Here is a 13,024-nt window from a genome sequence, read left to right as displayed (position 1 = left end):
ATATAAAAGTCAGGTGATGCAGGGTTCAGAAAGCTCTCAATCAAGACTTTGGACTGTGAGAAGTAATCCCTCTCCACACCTACCACATATGCCTTCACAATGTACCCAGAAAGGCAGAGGTTACCAGACACTCCCAATCTCACTGGGGTGGAGGGAGAGGAGACGGGGGTCTGGCTGCCTCTTTCTGGGCCTGTTCTGTTACGGCCAGCTGTTGTTATACCACTACTGCCATTCTTCAGGTTTACATCGGCTTAAGTGGACAACCCAGGGGTGGTTTCAGCAGCTGTCTCCTATACACAGCGGAACTCCAAGGACCAGGACTATTTCCAGCTGCTGTTGTCCCGAGAAGGGGCTCCATCTGAAAGCTGGGAGTGGGGAGGCATGGTCTGTGCCCCCCTGCTCCTCCAACGCACCCAGTGCCCAGCCCAGCCCAGCACCCTCTCTGCCTTACCTGGGCTTATTCTGAGGCAAGGCCTTGGCATCCACGGCAAACATTTTGGAAACAAAGATAATGACGGGAGCCGTGTCCTCACTCCCACAGCTCATAAAAGCTAAACAAACAGCAGGCAAATACGTCATTATTGTTTCCCATCATCAAAACCCCAGATTTTCTGGAAAGCAATTAAGATGCTTAGAATACAGCATCACCTGAATGTGGGACTTTTTACAACTATGATAAACTTCCATCTGAAAATACTGCGAGGAAAGAACAGGAGAGAAAGAGCAAGAGAGTAGAAAGAAAGAAAGAGAGAGAACAAAGCTGATATGGCTGGGTGCTCTCACATCAGAGCTATAGCTATGGAAAGGGGCGAACCACCCACAATGACCCCCAGTGAATGTTTCCCCTATTTCTACAAAGAACAGATACAATTATGGGATGTTATCAAAGGTCAAGAGTCAATAAAGTAGTTAAACAAAAATCAACAGTTTCTCCAATCGCTCACAATAGCAAGTTAAAAAAGAAAAACAACATTAATATGTCACAATAGTAACAAAATGTTTTAGGAATAAATTTAAAGATTCAGTACTATAAAGATGTCAACTCTCTCTAAATATATATTTTAATACACGTTTATAACAACACAGTGCCTTTTTTTTTTTATGTATACTGAAAGCATAAAGCCACGGGCTAGTCACTTTTTTAAAAACTCCAAATCAAAACAATTTGTACACACACACACACACACACACACACACACACACAAACAGCCAAAAAAAAAAAAAAATTAAGAAATGCTCTACAGGAAATAAGCTTTGCCAGGAAACCTCTGGAAGGTTCCGAGGACTGGTGTGACATGCCCTATCTCATGTTAACAAGATCACTCTGCTGCAGTACAGACAAAACGCCAAGGAAAGCATGAGCAGAAGCTGGGGCGTCAGAATGTATTACGGCAGCCAGGTGACAGTGACAGTTACTTGGCTCGGGGAGCAGAAGTGGAAATGCTGGAATATAACTGGATCTCGGATGTTTTTCAAAGGAAGGACAGACAGGCTTTGCTGACAGACAGGCAGGAATGTGAGGTGTGCCGGGGCTGACACCAATACTTCTGAGATGGAAGAGGAGGCTCTGTGCCAGGTCAGAAGGACAAGGTCACTTTGGAATACTTAAGTTTGAAGCATTTCTTAGATTGGGCTGAGGGGAGAGGGGGGAGTAAGCAAACTGGACACAGGGGCGGCATTCACGGAACGCCACTGTCTGCGCATTGCACGCAGAGATGTGGGAAACGATGAGCATATGAATATCCACTCAAGTATCGAGACTGGATGGACTCACAAAGGACTGACTGCAGATAAAGCAAGTGAGGTCCAAAGACAGAGTGGCTCCTGCAGAAATCCCAAAGTGCAAAGGCAGGCAGAGAGAGGAGGTATAAAAGACTCAGAACCAAAAGAGATAAAGGAGACGGAGAAAAGCATGCAGAGGTGACTGACGGGTGACAAGGAATGGTGAGATGATGGAGAACCTGCCGTTAGCGCTAACAGAGCGAGTCACTAGTGACCCAAGAACGGCAGTGGAGTAGCCGCGGGTGTGGAGGTTGCAAGTTCAACAGAATGGGAAGAAAAGAGCTGTGGAGTGGACACACGCAGCACCCAGCGCTTGGGACGGGGCATCTGATACGCAGCACAGCTCCTGACCTATCTGTCCTGTCCCTGAGGACACAGCCACAGTAGTGTCGCACACTTCAGGGAAGCCATTCCTGATTACGAAACGAGATTAGCACAAAAATGGGTTGGTCACCCACCCAGTGGCTGAGTAACAGGCTGGGCGAACAAAACTTTGGTGGTGGTGGTAGGGAGCTGGTGAAATGGCCGTCTGTGAAACTGTCTATTGGTGGATTTAGACACGTGGCAAAGGCCCTTTTGCCACTCGCGTGGCTCCGAGTCAGCGAGTTGGTCTGGAGCAGCCTGCGGTTGAGGACAGTCAACACACGGGTCACTCTGCATGCTCATCGCCATCTCACCTGCTTTCAGGGCTTGGGTTTCTGGCGGAAGGGAGTCAAACGTCTGTGATCCCGCACACATCAGCCTCTCCACTCTCTCTGATGTAATCTCCAGAGGACTGGGCAGCTTCTGACACACCATAGCTGAAGCCTGTCGTTAAGGACAAACACGGAGCCGGTGCCTTCACCAGGACAGCAGACCCACCAAGTGCTCCACACTGAGGCAGCAGTGGACACTCACACGGGTAAAGCCTGGGCTGTAAGGCGGCCACCCGCACTCTCAGGGAGCTTAGGAACCACAGCTCAGGACAGACAGCTTCACTAACAGCCCATGGAAGAAATGAGGTCAACAGAGCTCAGCATGTGAACTGGTTTGAGACCTTAAAAGAAAGTTAATTATACTAGCGTGCACATTATATACTTACATGTAAATCTTAGGGAAAATATTTTCATTTCAGGCTTATCAAACAGAAGCAAAAAAAAAAAATCAATATTAGCCTATTAGTCTTTCAAGTGTTAATAAGCACAGTGTCCAGGTAGAACTCTGAATTCACAGAGAAAACTGACTCTGGGCTGGAGTGCGTCATTTCCCACCTGGGCTGGGACGTGGTGCTGAGACCCATTAAAGCAAAGGATACCAAGAACAGCGTGGGATATGGGAAGCCACTGGCTGCAGATGGCGTTGATCTGCACCCTGGGGTCTGAATGTCGTGCCTCCCGGGCTCCAAGTTTCAGTCCTAAAGAAGTCACTATTTTGTCGATTTTTTCCTTATCCCTGTAGTAAAAATGAGATGGGAAAAAGGAATACACAGGTATGAACAGGAAGTGGCAACAGAGCTCAGTACTAATTTGACGTTATTTTTTCCCCTCATGTGTTGTCTGTCTGTCTGCCTACCTACCCAGCTAATGACAATCAAAAGTAACCTGCACAGCAGGGGCCTCCTATCCTCTGCCCTGACACTTCCAAATGAGCTCCTTTCAAAGCCCCCAGGACAGGGAAAGTAGCTTCATCAGTGAATGCTAAGAAGTTATGATTCTGCTTTGGGAATAACCGAGAAAGTAAACCACAGAAGCACAGCAAGTTTCTCATTAGCGACTTGAGACGTCGAGCACCCTTTTCTGCTACAATGACTACTTTAAAAACTGGGTTTCTAAAAGCAAAGCCCTGCGTCTTCACCCTTGCATCGCCCCACTTGCAGCGCAGAATACTGCAGCTCTGCCCACCTCTGCCCCCTGTGCTGGGGCCACATGGACTCTGGGCCCTGTCCTCTGCTCGCTGTCTTGATCTCTCTCAGCTTCCTAACACTGCCTGGTCAACAAGGACGGTGCCCAGAGACCATCTTACAAGTCTTACTTTTTCAAGACAGCATCATACAAGCTCCATATATTTTCCAGGATCAACTGCACAAATAAAGGTTTCTTTCCTTTGGCCTGTACAAAAGAATACAAGGGTTTAGGGTCCTGAACACTTATTAGGCATTTTCATATTTTACTATCCATATGGCTCATTTCTACTCAGAAATGTTTATTCGACAGCAAGATGAAAGTGGTTGTAAGAACGTTGTAAAGAGTCCATTATCCACATTCTTCAGCTGACCTCTCTTGCCTTCCGGAAAACAATGTGACCATCTGGATCCTTTATAAGGACCCAGGACGCTATACAAATAATAACTTGTATATGCGACTCCTAAGTCTTTCTGAATTCAACAGGACTATACATTCCCTTGTGAACTCCCCCATAAGAACTAAAGCCGAAATGATATCTACTAAAGATAATCAAAGAGAGTATAGGTTTCAGTGACCAAAGGGTCATATATCACATTACCTGATCGGCCTTCATAATCTTCTTAGCCTTCATATTTATGTAATAATCTCCCCACAAAGTTTTCAAAAGAACTTCCTTTTTGATGCCAATTTTTTGACTATAGATTTTGGCAAAGTGTTCAATTCTGGAAGAAAACCAAGAGCTGTTATTGGTAAAAACAATAAACCTGGGTAACACTTGAGTATTTCTGTGCCATGTATTGTCCATAATTCTTTCCGTGTATTACAGAAAGAACAGCAACACACAAAGATATTACACAGGTAATGCTATCAATTACAGCAAGATAGTTGCCTGTGTGCTCAGGCCACTGTGATCAAACACATGCAAATAGGCATCAAACAGGCACATACATCCGTCCTTCAAAAATCTTGTCTTTTACGCTTTTCATTCTTTTGTGTGTGTGTATACTGGTCCTGGGGCTTGGACTCAGGCCCTGGGTGCTATCTCTGAGCTTTTTGCCCAAGGCTAGTACTTTACTATGTGAGCCACAGCTTTGTGATGATTAATTGGAGGTATGAGTCTCATGGACTCTCCTGCCAGGGCTGGCTTCAAACTGCAATCCTCAGATCTCAGCCTCCTGAATAGCAAGGATTACAGGTGTGAGCACTGGTGCCTGGCTTTTTTTCCCACAACATATTTATTCACAGAAACCAATCCCACTATTATTTGGTGCCTTTACTCGTTTTTCTGTCACTAGTTGAAATTTTTTGGCAGTTCTGGCATTTGGGCTCTGGTCCTCATGCTCGCTAGACAGGTGCAACACCTAAGCATGAATCCAGCCCTTTGTACCTCCCTCACTTTTTCAACAGTCTTGGGTTGATGATGTAGTAGAACCGGACTGAGAGCCTCGATCTACTTTCCCTTCCCACAAGGCTGAGGTGACAGGTGGGAACACCACACCCAGCTAATCTTTAACTGGTAGACAGGGGTCCACTAATCTTCACCCCAGCTGGCATGGAACTGCAATTCTCCCTGCCTCAGTCAGGGTTATAGCATCACAGGATTACTGCGCCCAATTAGTCATAATTTTGAAATAATAATCTATAGGACAACCTCTCCATTCTTTAATCTACTTTAAATCATTTCTCCTACAGAGAAACTGAATTTTCAGAAGAGATCTGAGCCACTTTATATTCCAAGACTTCACTAATGTAGTGGTTACCTGTCTTCCTAAAAGACAATCTGTCACATTCTCTAGCCCTCCAAGCCACCCAGGGGACTAGTGTGACTGAAGGATTCTAGGAAGTTGATATACAAAAACAAACAAACTCTTAGGAAGAGCTTTCTCTGTCCCTTCTTCACAGAATTGGAGCCTCAATCTATTACCCAAAATGGAAATTTAAGATTATTCTTGCTTTTCTTAACCCTCATATTCTCCCTCTGAGTAGATATTCCTGGGTTAAGATATAGTAAAAGACATTTAGGTGTCAAACCTAGACTCAACCACTCATCATACTTCACCGGGTCCCAGCACACACGAGTTCAGAGACCATCTTCTACTTTTCACCTTTGTGACACCTGCAGCTATCAACTCTGCCTCACCGACAACGCAGAGGAAATGGGAGGCAAGGTCTCCAGTGCTTTCCTTTCCACCATCTTCTCACAGATTGACACACTGACTGCAGAGCGGTGTCCCTCGCCTGTCTCTGGTCTGACCTTTTCTAACATGCTGACTAGTAACAGCAAGGAATGTCAGGAGCTGGGAGGGGCACAGAAGTTACCTTACTCCATCTACTCAAGACTCACGCCATTGCTCCTTCCTGTTCGTTTTAGACTAAGATGAATACAAAACGTTAAAGAGAACTAAGAGATCACTGCAAGAGAGGGACAAGCCCTCCACCTTGTGGTTCAATGGCAGAATGCTCCAATTAGAAAAGCATTAAGTTCGAACTTGTAATACGCCTGAATGATGACTGCATGGGTCATATTTTCGGGGATGGGGTCTCGAATTTGCTATGTAGCCCAGCCTGGCCTGAACTCCCAAATCCTCCAATCTCAGCCTCCTGAGTCCTGGGAGTCTAACTACAGGCATGTCCCACCGTGAGTGACTACCATACTTTGTGAATGGAACAAATTTTTCGAAACCATTTTAGCCTGACATTCCTACTTTTCAGATGGGGAAATTGAAGCCCAGACAGCTGGTAATTCCAAGCTATTAACCATGCAAAGTGCAAATTCTCAGCAGGTTATTAATTTCTGCTTCAATGTATATCCATTGCTTAAATTAAGTTTGGTATAAGCATTCAAATTCCAAGTAGACTCTGGTTGTTCATAACTTATTACAAATAAGAAAACATCTGCTTCATAAACTATTACATATGTTCTCCAAGGCAATACATAAGGTTTATTCAGAGGGAATTAGAGAAAAAGTTCCTGAAACAAGGACGAGGAAAAGCCAGCAAGTGGGTAGAGTACTCCCAAGGTTTGCATTCTGCTCAGTTTCTGGGCCTTGCTCTTTCGCGCTGATGTGCATTTCCTGTTCTCTCCTGGTGAGTGGGCACTTCCAGTTCTATGTGCAAGACAAACCCCCAGGTACAGTCAATTTGTGACAGGCCCATAATCGCTGATATAAGCCAAATATAGTCATCAGTTATACTTGAATAACTAATGACTAAATATAGTCCTTAATTATACTTGAATAGCTGTGGGCCTGCAATGATTTCCTAAGCCTGGGGAACTTGTGGGTGTGATTACACACTTCAGGGAGGGAGGCTCTCTGGTAGAGAGCTGCGCTGGGTATAAAGGGCCAATCTGGAAAGCTAAGCAAACTGAGAGACTCCAAGATCATAAACAGGAAGGTTCAATATAGTCAAGATGCCAGTTCTTCCCAACTTAATCTGTAGATCCACTGCAACCCCAAAATCTCAGCAAGACATGCTATGATTGAAGGTTTATATACAGGAAGCAAAAGACCCAGACGAGCCAACACAGTATTGAAGGGGAACAAAGCAGCAGTAGTTGGGTGGACTAACAATAACCAACTTCAAGCTGACCACAGAGCTACAGTCATTAAGACAGTGTGCTTCTGGTAAAGAAAAACACAGATAAACCAAAGAAACAGAAAGAAAACAGACTCGCATCAGTAAGTCAAGTTGCCTTTGACAAAGAGGCAAAGGCAGGTTGAAGAAAGACAATCTTCTTAACAGAGGGTGCTGGAGTAACTAAACAGACACACAGAAAGAAAATGAACCTAGACAAAGACCAGACACATCCCAAAATTAGGTCAAAGACTTAGACATAAAACGTGAAGGTGTGAACATGGCAGGTACAACCAACCTTGACTAGTAAGTCTGTAATTATCCTAAAATAAGAAGTTTTGCTGGGTGCAGGTGGCTCACGCCTATAATCCTAGCTACTCAGGAGGCTGAGATCTGAGGATCTCAGTTCAAACCCAGCCTGAGCAGGAAAGTCCATGAGACTCTTATCTCCAATAAACCACTAGAAAACCAGAAGTGGGCTGTGATTCAAGTGGTAGAGCGCTCGCCTTGAGCTGAAGAGCTGAGGGACAGAGCCCAGGCCCAGAGTTCAAGCCCCACAACTGACAAAAAAAAGAAGTTTTAGAGAATCAGATGTACATAAATCCCATGAGAGATTCAACATGGTTGCTAAAGGATTACCCAAAGCCCCAGCCATCAACTGCGCTGGTAAAGACCACGTTGCCCTGCTCTGGAGAGAAGTACAGGTGGGAATCGTCTGTGTCTTCCAGGCCAGCGCTCCAGTCATACACCTGCTCCCCGGGCTCAGAGCTTGCGTTCACGTGGGATTCTGCCTCCCTCTCTGCTCTTTCTTCTAGGACTTTAGATGTAAAAAGAGTTCCCGTCAGTGCGTTAATCTAGGAGAGATGGCGAAACGTCGTCAGTGTCTTTCAGAAGTGCGTGACAGGCTCGGGGAGAAGACACACTGTCTAACCTGAGAGGTTCCAATCATCCTCACCCACAGGGCTGAGCAAGGTGACATTTACCACCACTGAAGAACTTACATACGGCAACTCTAACAAAACTAGCTAACGGGCCATTTTTGCAATGCTCATCATTTCAACATAAATACGAACATGTGCCAACTTTTTTCAGAACTAGGGAACGGCAGCCCTGAACCCTGGCTTTAACATTACTCACTTCCCTCCCTCACTCCTTATGTCAGCTGTCTGAAACTCCCACTACGCTATTCAGGCTGCCTTCCCACCTGTAACCCCCAAGCGCTTTCATGTCCACCTAAGTCATCTTACGTCCCACCTCCAGGGACCCTGGAGCGCACTCAGAATCCCTGCCTGCAGACCAGTTCTACAGACGGCGTCTGCCCGGCAGGGCTTTCCCGTGCCTCTGCCCACAGGCCTGGGTCCAGGGGTCACCCTCCTCTGCTCCTCCTCTGCCATTCCCTCTTGAACAAATGAACATACTCAAGCTGACTGGCTGCACCACAGCTTCTCACTGTCTGGAAGAACTGCAAAATCCTATGCATGGCATGCCAGGCATACTGAAGTCTAGGCTTTATGATTTCTTTCTCATCTCTGGTCACCTCCTTCCCTGAGGGAAGCGCTGTCCAGGCCCCCCTCACCCCTTCTTTTGGGAGTGCCCATCCTCTGGGTCTCTACCCGGCCACCAGTCACCTTTCTTCCACCTCAAGGTCTGCATTGCAGGATGTTTTCTGACTCATACTGCTACATGGCTGTCCATTACGCCCCCAGTCACACTCAGGGAGCAGCTCATTGCCCCAAACTATCTCCTCAGCTGTCTCTCTCCTTCACATTCTGTGAGCTCCTGGAACAGAACTGTCCAGTAAATACTTACAATTGCCTGCATTCATTCCTTTGTCATGTATCTAGACAAATACATTCTGAATAAATTCCTATGTAAGATTCCTTCCGAAGGTAGGTAATAAAACACCACAGAGCCTCCTGTGGTGTTCCTTACTTACGAACTGAACGACAAACTTTTAAACAAGGGTGCCTACCGTCCACCCTTCATAGTGACGGGCTGAGGGCCCCAGCATACCAGCTCTGCTGCCTCGGTCACAGGGAGAACCCCAACATGAGGGAACTGGGAACAACTGCATGGACTTCCGCAAGCCCCTGACCCCCGTTTTTAAAATATTGAAGAGCACTTACCTGTTCTAAAATATTCTTGAGATGAGAATAGGCCTCCTGTGGGGTGAATTTTAGCTCTACTATCAAGCGGTCCAGCTTATTGATCACCAATACTGGACGAATGTTTTCCAGCCAAGCTTGTCGCAGAACAGCCTGGGTCTGATAATATAAAGAAAAAGGTAAAACTCAGGCGGTGCAATAGTTCTTGAGTGTCAACCAGCACATTCCCACCACCCCACAGGCTATACCAGGAACAGGAGGCTTCACTGTTTGCACCAAGTATACTTAAGGAACAGTACCAAGAACTGCAGATGAGAATCACCCTGGCTTATGGGATCGACAGTTTAAGAATGGGTACAGTATGTAAAGAAGGCAAAGACGCAGTGGAAATGTGCCCTCAGGAGTTAAGTGGAGGATTACACAAGGACCTCCGAGGGGACCAGTGCCCTGCTCCCTGCTCTTGTTTATCTCCCAGATTGCAACCACCAGCTTGCCATTCTGTGGTCACCACACAGACCAAGGCTGCCCTTCTCACATTGGGAGTGCAGGAGAGGATGGAAAAGGGCACTTGTGCCTGCGCGTGTGTGTGCGCGCGTGTGTGCGTGTGTGTGCAGAACTGCAGACTTAGAAGACAATTTCTCCTACCCATGACATTCTATCCAAAGTACCACCATCATCATTATCACCATCTCTAGAGACTTAACTCCACTTCAAACTGGAATATTACCAAATGTGAACTCTAAAGCCAATTTTGTAAATGTCAGGAAAAAGTCTAAAACAGTGCACAGTAGTACAGTCTCTCCTCTTTTCCCCACCTTCTCCAGCCACGCAACTCTCTCACCGCACACCGTTACCTGTGGGCAGACCCCTTCCACAGCGTCCACCACGATGATGCAGCCATCACAAATCCGGACAGCAGTTGACACTTCAGAAGAGAAATCCACGTGCCCCGGGGAGTCTATCAGATTAATCAGGTACTCCTCACCACCTGGAGTAACATTGCAAAGCATGCCTTTTCAGCTGCATGTATTTACAACGAGTTTTCCCTGGCGTTCTAGAACAAAGGAACTTCTAAGACAAGTCTGAATACACTTATGGAGCCCAAAGCTCTTAGTGAGGGCACCCTTCTAATTCCAAACAGCAGCTGTGTCAAAGGTTTGAGGCTAGCACCACTCTAATGCTTAGCACTTCCTAGGAGGTGTGTGAGCCAAGAACTAGGATCTAATCACACAGCATTTAATCCTTATAACCCTGTGATAATACTATTCATTCTCATGCTATTAACTACGAAATTGAGACTCAAAGAAACCGATGCTTGTGGGACTTAGGAGTTCAAGTGTGAAGCTGCTCCAATGGTCACCGAGCTGGGTGCCCGTGGCTCACACCTGTAAGCCTACCTATTTAGAAAGCAGAGACCAGAGGATAGTAGTTCAAAGCCAACCCAAGCAGGGAAGTCCACGAGAGACTCTTATCTCCAAAAAGCCAGCTTTGGCTCGTGTGGTAGAACACTAGCCTTGAGCACAAAACCTCAGGGACAGTGTCCATGCCCTGAGTTCAAGCCATAGTACCGGCACACACACACAAAATTTAATAATAATTAAAAAAAAAAAAAAAAAAACCCAAATGCCCATTTAAGAAGACGAGAGAGAGCAGCTGGCCAAGTTCCTCTTCTAACTTCTGAGGCTGTGAACCTGCTGAATCAGATTCAGACCCCAATCAATCACTGAAGGAGCAGTCGCCACGTGCTAGCCGTGGGCTCAATCAGATTCGGACCCCATCACTGAAGGAGCAGTCGCCACGTGCTAGCCGTGGGCTGTGTGTGCTCATGTTTATGCTCCCCTTCGACAGTCCTGACAAGGGGACGGCACTCAGACAAGGGCCAGGCCCCACCTCACTGTCTGGGTTAGCACTGAAGTCCATACATCCCATCAAAGCAGAACAACTGGCTAGCACAGGTTATAGAGATTTCGTACCACGATACCCCAGTAGTAACAATACGTTACCCCCATGATTGCTAACTTCACGGGGCTTTGATCTTAGGGCCTCACTCCACTGTCCCCCTTGGATGTGGGTTATTTTCCAGATAGGGTCTGCTTTATGCCCAGGCTGCCCTGCAATTCCAACCTCCTATTTAGCCTTTATCACCACAATAACAGATATATGCCATGCCCAGCTGCTGGCTGAGCTAGACCTCGAGGTGCTGGCTTCAAACTGTGAGCCACAGACGTCTGCCTCCAAGTAGCTAGCTGTAACAGGACTGAACCACCACGTGCAGACCATTACTGTTAACTCTGACTTTATTATGTCTAAAGGTAAACTACTGGAATGTCCACAGTTATTTTATTTTGTTCCTCCCTTCACTGCTTACTGATGTTAGCTTACTTAAGAGTTACTATGGTGTTGAATGGACCATTTAAAAGAGTCTCCTGACGTAACTTTGATGACTTGCTCATGACCTAGGTGACGTGACAATGACACAGTGTGGAGACTGCCGTGGACGGCCCAGCAGCTGCTACCATTAGTGCCATGTTACAAAGCAAGTGACACTGGGGATCTTTCTCAAGGACATTCTGCTAGAACTGAACTCAGAGCTTAACTGTCTTAAGACAAAATTCAAATTGGCAGAGAAGTTCAAGCTCTCTAACTGCAAAGACCATGCCTTCAAGCACTCCACACAGCCTGGCAGTAAATGCTATCCCATCTGCCACCATCTCACAGGTAGTGAACTCCTGAAAGAGCAGGGGAAGGCTTCCGAAGTGTTCCCGTGGGAAAGATCACCATCTGCTAGGACTAGGCTGCCTGGCTCAGTGCCATGCCCCTGGCCTCAAGGCCTTTCCAGGAAAACTTGATAAGGAATGAGGCTTGAGAGCACCGAGCACAGAAGGCCCAGCCAAAAGTAACCATGGACATTCCCAAAGAACACCATGTCAAATAACCAGGGCCTCAAAGCAATGGCCCACTTGGGGTAGAGCCTCCCACAGATCCCAAAACAGCAGCTTCACTTAAAGGTAGCAGGACACAGTCTCCAAAACAAAGGGCCTTGACGTATGCTCAAGTGGTAGCATTCTTGCCATGGGTAAAGGTCCAGGATCAGAAAAAGAAAGAAAGAGAGAGAGAGAGAGAGAGAGAGAGAGAGAGAGAGAGAGAGAGAGAGAGAGAGAGAAAGAAAGAAAGAAAGAAAGAAAGAAAGAAAGAAAAAAGAAAGAAAGAAAAAAGCAGCACAAGGAAAGCAGTATCTTCAGAAGACGGCAGGCCAGAGGTGAACATCAATGTAAAGATCCTGTGGATGCAGGGATGTTTACCTAGGAAGATCTTTAGCCTCGTTTGGTACACAACAAGAAACATAATGTATTACACCTTAACAATTCCAGATTGTGTGGTTTATGTCTTGGGCCGAAACCACAGCCAACAGGTGTGGGAAATACTGGCCCCAGGACCACAAGGCACCCCCCACCTGTGGTGGGTTAGAGCTGCTACACGAAGAAATTAGTTGAGGGAGACCTGGATAGACCGACTTCATACAGATGGACTTCAGCAAATGGATTGGAGATGCCAACGACTTGGTTCCAAGAACCTGATCTCACAGTTGGAAAATAAGGACAAGCCCATCTCACAGGGGTATGCAGACCAAGCGCCATACACGAGACACCCAGCTTGGAATTAAACCCTCAGGGCTCC

General features: G+C 46.4%; 1 protein-coding gene across 1 annotated transcript in view; it reads right to left on the bottom strand.

The window, feature by feature from the left end:
- Efl1 (elongation factor like GTPase 1) overlaps positions 1-13,024 on the bottom strand; it is a 50,378-nt gene that overhangs the window by 28,361 nt on the left and 8,993 nt on the right. Inside the window, exons 5-12 of the mRNA XM_042669660.1 lie at positions 10,201-10,334; positions 9,368-9,505; positions 7,881-8,095; positions 4,264-4,387; positions 3,793-3,869; positions 3,077-3,213; positions 2,460-2,582; positions 452-551 (exon numbers count right to left, since the gene is read on the bottom strand). Coding sequence (XP_042525594.1) covers positions 452-551; positions 2,460-2,582; positions 3,077-3,213; positions 3,793-3,869; positions 4,264-4,387; positions 7,881-8,095; positions 9,368-9,505; positions 10,201-10,334 — 1,048 coding nt within the window. The remainder of the gene's footprint in view (positions 1-451; positions 552-2,459; positions 2,583-3,076; positions 3,214-3,792; positions 3,870-4,263; positions 4,388-7,880; positions 8,096-9,367; positions 9,506-10,200; positions 10,335-13,024) is intronic.

Source organism: Dipodomys spectabilis, unplaced genomic scaffold, assembly GCF_019054845.1.
Source record: "Dipodomys spectabilis isolate Male_0828 unplaced genomic scaffold, ASM1905484v1 ptg000501l, whole genome shotgun sequence".
Classification (NCBI taxonomy): domain Eukaryota; kingdom Metazoa; phylum Chordata; class Mammalia; order Rodentia; family Heteromyidae; genus Dipodomys; species Dipodomys spectabilis.
The sequence above is the reverse complement of the archived record's forward strand: the minus strand, read 5'-3'. Positions and strand labels throughout refer to the sequence as shown.